Genomic DNA, 9,935 nt, shown 5'->3' with positions numbered 1-9,935 from the left:
TGGAATTGTACAGGATGGTTGTGCACTGTGCAGTAGTGCTGTTGCACCCCAGCCTTGATTCACCTTGCTCTAGCACACAAACTCCACACAGGTTTGAGTCTTTGTAGTTTATTAAAGAAAGATAGTCAAAAGTGTTTCAAAAGTAAAAGTAAAGCATCCAAAAGTCAGTTACAAATATAGTCTTGAGATATAAGTCCAGAGCTTACCAGGAATAAACAACATCCAAAGGAAACATGGCAAAATCCAAGAAACATAGATACATGTCCTGCAATATAATCCAAAGCACAGCAGGGAAACTAGAGCTTGCTTCTCCGGTTGCGAGAAAGTTGCTTTGACAACAGTTTTTCCCCAAAGCACCTCTTTTATCACATCACTCTTTGCAACACATGAAAGCATTCCTTTGCCCTCTAACCTCCCCCCGTCTGTTTGCAATCCTTACACTACGATGCACTCTCAATTCCAAACGCTCAGCTCTATCTAAGGAGCCCATCCCATCAAGGTCAGTTTGCTTGTTAACTTGCTGAGATTCATTAGTAAGCTGGGAATCTTCCAACCTCCCATCCTCCATTCTCAAGTCAGTGTGCACCTGGGTGGCTTCCCAAGGAAGAACACGTCCTGACTCCCTGCTCCTCTTTCTCAGGCATTGATGCATGGTAAATTTGTCCTACTACTGTAGCAAGTTTCACCCCAATAGCTTTAAAAATAAGGGAGATAGCAGCCCCTGAATTTTCCCCAATGATAACAGTCAGAGGAGCCATATGACTGATTTAAAACTACATTTTCCAGATGTCCCAGTTCCTCTCTCCTCTTAACATTCCCCACCCCCTTTGGTCCTCACACTTTCGTTATTAATAACATTGACCATCTTGACCAAACTTGGATGTTGGCCATAGGAGATGTCCTGGTTTTCATCTGTTGAGGGTTTGAGAGGTTGAGAGAGAGGGGGGGGGAGAGAGAGAGGGAGGGAGGGAGAGAGAGAGAGAATGGTGTAGTGTAGTGGTTTGAGAGTTGGACTACAATTGTGGCCTAATTCCCCTCTCAGCCATGGAAACCCACTGGGTGATCTTGGGCATGTCACACACTCTCAACCCCCCCCCCCAAAAAAAACCCAATCAAACAGGAAATAACACTTTTAAATCAGGAACAGGTTTCCTTATTCTGAGGCTGATGGGCATCTGTCAGGAGTGGTTTGATGGTGTGCTATGATTTCTGTTCCTGGTTGATAAACGTCATTTCCTAATTGGTTCTGTCACAAAAACATGGCAAAACTTGATTACACAAAACTTTGTCTTCGTCATCAAACAGGGACAACAGTGAATGATGTAACTAGTCATGCCTGTCCCATGGCCATGTCCCCTCAGTTTCACATCACCACCTACTTAACCCTTCAGTGGATGTGTGACCACATGTCCATTAGAACTGTATTTTCCAACAGTATTACACGAGGTTACAGTCACTGCAATCCTGTCTAACAGTCCATTATTTATCTACCTAACGTAACACATAACGGTGCTACACAAAGCACATAAAATACATCAGCATTTATAAATATCAATGACACCAATTGACATAAACACAGAAATTAACAAAAAAAAAAACTCAATTTAAAAATAATAAAAACGTAGTTTCTAGTTAAAAATGGGCTATAAAACCAAGTTGAACATCCCAACCACGAACCAAGTTAAAATGTAAACATTAAAGTGCGAGAGCAGAACAACAATCTGTTTTGGGCATCTAATTTAGCTGGTGCCTTAGCCATTGTCAAAGGCCTGCTTGAAGAGCTCTACCAAGGATTTTTAAATTGTTTAAAATTAGTCAGCTCTGAATCTGATTGCCTTTGATTTTAAATTAATCATCATTAGTCTATCCTGGGCATTTTCTAAGTCTTACCTTGAATTTGCAATATGCTCTGTGTGAAAGTAGATTAATCCTGTTTGTATTTCTTAATCATCATCATCATCATGATAAACTTTATTTCTATACCGCCCTATCTTGGACTCGGTTTACAACAGAAAATCGGCAAACATTTAATGCCGGTATAACAGAACAAAACAGACCAAATCCTCAACAGTAAACATCAGGTGTACTTATAGAACTCAAAAGTAACAAAATTAGGAACTTAAATATATAAATCAAACATTTAGGACGTTTACTAATAGATGTAATAATCGTAAACAGTTAAAACATTAAACGTAAAAAAAGCAGTTTGCGAACAAGCCGACAGGGCTGAGGTGGTGTCAGAGTTTCTTGATAGAAACAGTGATTTCCCTAAAATGTCTTTCAACTACCTTCTTAAAACGATATATTTCAACAAAAAATATCCGATCTAAACATATCAAATTTTGGTTCTATCATCTGTTTGGAATTTGGATGTCTTTCACACGTTATTTCAGATCCAACGTTCGATTGCAGATCTCAGATAGTAATACTACTGGAATTTCGAAGTCAAACTTCGAACTGTCCATTCTCAATGTTTTCAGTATTTTATGGCATGTTGTAAAACACTTTCTACCCCCTTGCAAGCATCAGAGAAGACATGAATGAATGAATGAGTTGTTTATTGTACTAGCCATAGGCCATGACCATCAAATAACATACAATTTTTAAAAGTACAAAATACACTTTCCAATACAAATATTAAAACTTATTCTACAAACTAGCTCTTTCAAGCTATAGTAGCAGTGACAATCCCCGTAGGCATGATAATAACAATATCTGATTTGCATTATCCCAAACTGTTTCCATTTCCATTTCTAGCCTCCGCTGCAGACTTTACAAATTTGACTTGGATTTTTTGAGCTGCGACTGCAAATATGGCAACTTTTAACGTTATAGTTTTGGAATAATCCGCTAACAGGTCACAGATAACTGCAAAGGTTACATTGATTTTTCCCTTTCCACATTTTAGTTGTTTAAATCTCAATTATAGTAAGACTAGCTGTGCCCAGCCACGCGTTGCTGTGGCAAAGTGGTGGTGGTATTGGTTACAAATTGTTGTGAAATTTTTATTTGACGTTATTTGCATTTTTTATCAATTTTATTGTAAGTTATATTTTTATTTATTATATTTTATTATTTTCTTGTATTATTTTTAGTTATTTTCTGTTATTATAGTATTTTATTGTATTAATTTTTTAGTGTTTTTTATTTATTTTTTTGGGTTGCTAGGAGACCAAGTTGGAGGAGCTTAGCCTTCTAACTGGCAGCAATTGGATAAAAGCAATTATTCCTCTCTCTCTAATTAGGACTTTATTTTTCTTTTCTTTTTGTTGTATCAACCTAGAGGCGTGGATGATGGGCTGTGTTGTCAAATTTCGAGGTTGGGGGGGCCTGTAGTTTTGTTGTTTTGTGGGTCGCCGTGATGCCATCACTCTTTTATATATATATAAGATTAATTCTAATTTTCTGCCTATAACCACTTAAATTTGGTCTTAAGTTCTTTCGAGGAGTATAATGTCCATCCCTTTCAGAACTACAGTAGAGTCTCACTTATCCAACACTCACTTATCCAACGTTCTGGATTATCCAACACATTTTTGCAGTCAATGTTTTCAATATATCACGATATTTTGGTTCATAAAATTCATAAATACAGTAATTACTACATAGCATTAATGTGTAATGAACTACTTTTTCTGTCAAATTTGTTGTTAAACATGATGTTTTGGTGCTTAATTTGTAAAATCATAACCTATTTTGATGTTTAATAGGCTTTTTCTTAATCTCTCCTTATTATCCAACATATTCACTTATCCAACATTCTGCCGGCCCGTTTATGTTGGATAAGTGAGACTCTACTGTACTTCCAATTTACAAACAATTTCATAATGGCAGGCGGAGTTCACATATTTACAATGTAAGTTATTTGCATTCACTCAAAGGTAACAGATTTCCAGCCAAGCTCTCTTTCCATCAAAAAATTATTTATTTATTACATCATTTCTACCCTGCCCTTCTCACCCCTCAGGGGATTCAGGACGGCTTACAACATGAACATATACATTCAAACAATTTATATCACATTTGAAAATCCATTTAGATTAAAAATTACATTAAAATTGAGAGCTTACATTAAAAAACCTACATAGTTATACAGTAGAGTCTCACTTATCCAAGCCTCGCTTATCCAAGCTTCTGGATTATCCAAGCCATTTTTGTAGACAGTATTTTCAATATATCGTGATATTTTGGTGCTAAATTTGTAAATACAGTAATTACAGCATAACATTACTGCGTATTGAACTATTTTTTCTGTCAAACTTGTTGTATAACATGATGTTTTGGTGCTTAATTTGTAAAATCATAATCTAATTTGATGTTTAATAGGCTTTTCCTTAATCCCTCCTTATTATCCAAGATATTCGCTTATCCAAGCTTCTGACGGTCCGTTTAGCTTGGATAAGGGAGACTCTACTGTACATATAAATATACATTCAGGCGCGTTCCAAGCCCAAGTGGGGGCTATCAATTATGCTGTAAATCAGATCTGCACCATCTGCAGTCTTCCCAAGTGTTTTGGACTTTGGCCTCCAAAATTCCTTACCATTCGATAAGCTGGCGAGGGATTCTCAGAGTTCGAGACCCAAACAACCAGAGGGCCACAGGTTGAAGATACCTACTAATTTGGAGGCGCGTTCTGTCTAAATGACCTAAATGGATTCTCTATTGTTCTCTTCACTTTCATTGTGTGCAGTGATGTCACCTTGACGTGGTGAGGGGGCTTGCATGTTCCAATGAACCTGAGGGCACAACCACAGGAGTCACACACTCCCAGGAGTGGCCACAGGAGATGATCCAGACCAAGAACAATCTGAAGACCCAAAGACCTCAATGGCGGAGCAGGCGGAGGATAACATGGTACATGTTACAATGGCTGTGAAGGCGGAAGAAGGCTGCAACAGACTGAGAAGCCACTCTTGTGTTAATCACACCACTGCTGGGGCCTCAGTCTGTGAAGACTGTGTGTTGACCGACCTCCACACATTTTTAAAAAATCACGCACAGGCGTCTTCCAAGAAATGGAGGACTATCATCCTCGAACTATGAGGGATCGCCTAAGTAAGTGTTTTCTTCTTGCAAGTTCTCAGCTCAGTTCTATGTCTGATCTTGTCATACTCCAGGCCTGAGGCCACCTATGATCACAGCATCACACATAAGCATCTAGAGTAGAGACTAACAGTTTATTGCAAAAACAGACAAAAGATATATAGTAAAAGCAGGAATAATAAGGTGTAGAATCCAAAAGGTCAGCAATCAATTCTCTTGTAAATCCAAAAGCAATACAGTTCTAGAGTAGTTCCAGAATCCAAAGGCAGCTTAAGTCCATAAGCAAAACGTGAACGACGGTTATCAGCAAGAACATGGAAAAACTCTCAGAATACTTGAGTCCCAAAACCAAGAGAACTAGAGAACCCAGGCCTGACTGCAACTTGAAAGCCATGTTGTCTGAACTGAAGATCAGAGTGCCTGTTAGTAAAGGTAAAGGTTTCCCCTGACATTAAGTCCAGTCGTGTCCGATTCTGGGGGTTGGTGACCATCTCCATTCCTAAGCCGAAGAGCCGGCGTTGTCTGTAGACACCTGCAAGGTCATGTGGCTGGCATGGCACTCCTTATCTCTTAGTAAACCGACACAAAAGCATTACATCTACCATGGAATTTCTGCTTCGAAGCCATGCTGATTTACGAAGTTGCCGATCAGCTCAAATCTGTAAGCATGCCTCCTTGCTTAGGTCAGTATCACCAGGAACGTTCCCATGAGACTTTCTCATCAATTAGTCTTCGCTAGACTAATTGACTCCAACTCCTGTGACTGGCCTTGAGGTTCAGAGGCACTTAGTCTCAGGCACTGCATCTATGCCTGTATCGCTATCTAAAATAGTTTCATTTTCTGGCCCTCTATGAGAATGACTCCCAGGGCCTCCATTAGAACGAATCCCAGGAAAGTCCACAATTCCATCTGACTCTAAGTCAACTGATCAGCCCCCAACTGCTGTGACTGCTGCTGGGCTATAACAGTAATAAATCTTGCAAAGCCGATACAGCTAATGGTTGGCCATCTCGGTCAGAGTTCCCTGTGAATTCTTTGATCTGAAGGTAGATGTCCATCCACTCTAGACTGAATCACATTCCATGTACAGGCAGTCTCCAAGTTACAAACATCTAACTTAGAAATGACTTATAGTTACAAACAGGGATGAGACGACAGGGAATAAGAGAAATCTACCGCTTGGAAGGGAAATTTACTCCTGAAAGAGTTCTCACGGGGAAAAGGTGTCTCCACTGAACTTTGATCTCCAATCCTTGTTTCCACAAGTCAACTTTTTCAAAATCCAATTCTCACAGGAACAGAAAGTGAGGTGAAATCTTCTCAACAGAGGCACAGACAGCAAAGGAAACCTCACAAGAGTGTTAACCCTACCCTATACTCTCCAAAGCTTAAAATATATATTTGGCTGCTTTTTGGCAGGGGATTAGATAGGATAGCCCACGAGGTCTCTTTCAATTCTGATTCTATGACTGGAGTTACACTTAAAAATGTACCTGTTCCTGATTGACAAATTCAACTTAAGACTAAACCTACAGAACCTGTCTTGTTCGTAACTTAGTGACTTACGTGAATGTAGATTTTGACTCTGTCTAAAGCTGCTTCAATGTTCCATGCCTCAATAACCTTTCTACTCTGTATGGGTTTTTTTATGTAATTGTAGATAGCCACTCTGTCTGAAGGTCTTTCCACATTCCATACATTTAAATGGTTTTTCCCTTGTGTGGGTTCTGTTATGCACCCGTAACTGTTGACTTTGGGAGAAGTTCTTTCCACACTCCATGCATTTATAGGGTTTTTCTCCTGTGTGGCTTTTTTGATGTACCTTTAAATTTACATTCTGTGTGAAACTCTTTCCACATTCCACGCATTTAAATGGCTTCTCTCCTGTGTGGGTTCTGTTGTGCGCCCGTAAATGATGACTTTGGGAGAAGTTCTTTCCACACTCTATACATTTATAGGGTTTTTCTCCTGTGTGGCTTTTTTGATGTACCTTTAAATATGCATTTTGTGCAAAACTCTTTCCACATTCCATGCATTTAAATGGTTTTTCCCCTGTGTGGGTTCTGTTGTGCACCCGTAAGTTCTGGATATGGGTGAAGTTCTTTCCACACTCTATGCATTTATAGGGTTTTTCTCCTGTGTGGATTCTGTTGTGCGCCCGTGACTGTTGAATATGGGTGAAGTTCTTTCCACACTCCATGCATTTATAGGGTTTCTCTCCTGTGTGGCTTTTTTGGTGTACCTTTAAATCTGCATTCTGTGTGAAATTCTTTCCACATTCCATGCATTTAAATGGCTTCTCCCCTGTGTGGGTTCTGTTGTGCGCCTGTAAATATTGACTTTGGGAGAAGTTCTTTCCACACTCTGTGCATTTATAGGGTTTCTCTCCTGTATGGGTTCTTTGGTGTCGCTTTAAATGTGTGTTCCGTGTGAAACTTTTTCCACATTCCATGCATTTATATGGTTTCTCCCCTGTGTGCATGTTGTTATGCACCCGTAAGTTCTGACTATGGGCAAAGTTCTTTCCACACTCTATGCACTTAAAGGGTTTCTCTCCTGTGTGGCTTTTTTGATGTCCCTTTAAATGTGCGTTCTGTGTGAAACACTTTCCACAATCCATGCATTCATATGGTTTTTTCCCTGTGTGAATTCTTTGATGTAAATGTAAATTGCCATTACGAGAGAAGCTCTTTCCACATTCCTCACATTTATATGGCTTCTCCCCTGTGTGAATCTTTTGGTGGGAACGCAGGCTTCCCATGAACTTGAAAGTCTTTTCACACTCAGTACATTCATACGGTTTCTCTTTTGTGTGGAATTTTTTATGGATATTCAGACTTCCACTCTGAGTGAAGCTTTTTCCACATGTCACGCATTTATACGGTTTCTGCCCTGTATGAGTTCTTAGATGTGACAGTAAACAGTCATTACGCAAGAAACTCCTTCCGCATTCCATACATTTGTATGATTTCTCCCCTATGTGGATTTTTTGATGTACGCGCAAACTTCCAGTGTAACGGAAGCTTAGTCCACATTCAACACATTTATATGGTTTCTCCCCTGTATGGGACCTTTGATGGACACTTAGGTATGACCTTTGACCGAAGCTCTTTCCACATTCCATGCACTTATATGGCTTCTCCTCGGTATGGGTCCTTTGATGGACAGTACATGCTCCACTGTCACTGAAGCTCTTTGCACATACTGGGCATTTATATGGTTTATCCCCTGTATGTCTTCTTTGATGTGAGAGCAAATTTCCACTCTGAGTGAAACTCTTACCACATACCAAGCATTGATAGGATTTCTTCCCTGTATGGGATTCTTGATGTGAATTCACACTCTGACTGGCGCTCTTTCCAACTTCTATGCATTCATGTGGTTTCTCTTCTGTGCTAATTGTGCAATTCATGTTTCAGTTAAATTTATACTGGAATTTTTCCCCCAGACTTATTAGTTTGCCTTTCTTTACACTCTCTAGTTTTCCTGGGGGAGGTTCGAGTTCACAGATATTCTCCAACTGAGCTGAATTCTTCTTCTCTTTCTTTCATTGGTTTTTCATTTTGCAATTTGATTTTCATGTCCTTCTACACCACAGTCTTGATTGCTTTCTACATCACCACAAAAAGCTATACAAATTTCTCCTTCTCATGACCTGTTTGAGAAAAAAAAGATCTCATTAGGAGATAAACACACTCTGGCTCTCAATGGAGAACAATCACTCCCTTTTAACCAATAGTTTTCCCTTCCCCATCAATCAAGGATATCGATTATTTTCTGGTCAATTTCCTTCATTAATGGCACTAATCGCTGATTTCTGTCTCTTCAAAAAACTACACATTAAAGATTTTACTATCAGAAACCACGTTCACTTCACATTCCATCCTGACTTTCTTGTGGAGAGCCCCCTAGTCCCAACCTAGGAGATCCCACTTCTCTTCAGTGAAATACACCCAACACTTCTTCAAAGGAGACCGGAAGCTAAAAGGGGAAAATTACATTTCTCATACCACAAATCCTGTCTTCTGAAAGTGATCTCCTACAAACAGCAAAAAAATGAGTGGCTCCCCAGAAGCTATTTAATAAGGTAAGGTAAAGGTTTCCCCTGATGTTAAGTCCAGGCGTGTCCGACTCTGGGGGTTGGTGCTCATCTCCATTCCTAAGCCGAAGAGCCGGCGTTGTCCGTAGACACCTCCAAGGTCATGTGGCCGGCGTGGCTCTCCTTATCTCTTAGTTATCAGACATAAAAGCATTACATCTACCCTGGATTTTCTGCTTCGAAGCCGTGCTGATTTACAAAGTTGGCTATCAGCTCAAATCTGTAAGCATGCCTCCTTGCTTAGACACCTCCAAGGTCATGTGGCCACTGGCATGACTGCATGCAGTGTCGTTACCTTCCCGCTGGAGCGGTACCTATTTATCTACTCACATTTGCATGTTTTCAAACTGCTAGGTTGGCAGGAGCTGGGGTTAACAGCAGGCGCTCATTCCGCTCCCGGGATTTGAACCTGGGACCTTTTGGTCCGCAAATTCAGCAGCTCAGGTCAGCTCAGTGTACCACCAGGGGCCCCCAAGCTATTTAATACAGTTATTTTTTTAAAAAAAAACATCTTTGAAGGATTTATGATTTCACATGAATGGAGTTTGGAGTCAGATCAGGGCTCTGCTGCTTCTAAACTGCCTGGGAGGGACACAGAGGAGGAGAAAAGGAGGCCATTGGGTGGTTAGAAGGCTATGTTGCTGTTGCACCATCTTGGGCTCCAGACGTTTTGAGAAGCCAGACAGGAACGACTTAAATAAAATCAGTGGTTAAATAAAATGGGTGTCTGAGTATGTTAGGAATGGGAAATCAACATGTTTATTTGAGGAAAGAGTTGTCAATAGAAAT

The 9,935-nt window shown here is 40.0% G+C and overlaps 1 protein-coding gene across 1 annotated transcript in view; it reads right to left on the bottom strand.

Annotated features, from left to right (window-relative positions):
• Positions 1-92: 92 nt before the first annotated feature.
• Positions 93-9,935, bottom strand: part of LOC134292272 (zinc finger protein 160-like) — a 17,283-nt gene continuing 7,440 nt past the window's right edge. Inside the window, exon 2 of the mRNA XM_008123484.3 lies at positions 93-8,702. Coding sequence (XP_008121691.1) covers positions 6,675-8,459 — 1,785 coding nt within the window. The 5' untranslated portion in view covers positions 8,460-8,702 and the 3' untranslated portion in view covers positions 93-6,674. The remainder of the gene's footprint in view (positions 8,703-9,935) is intronic.

Source organism: Anolis carolinensis, chromosome 2, assembly GCF_035594765.1.
Source record: "Anolis carolinensis isolate JA03-04 chromosome 2, rAnoCar3.1.pri, whole genome shotgun sequence".
In the NCBI taxonomy this organism is placed as follows: Eukaryota; Metazoa; Chordata; class Lepidosauria; order Squamata; family Dactyloidae; genus Anolis; species Anolis carolinensis.
This window is presented reverse-complemented; position numbering and strand designations above follow the sequence as displayed.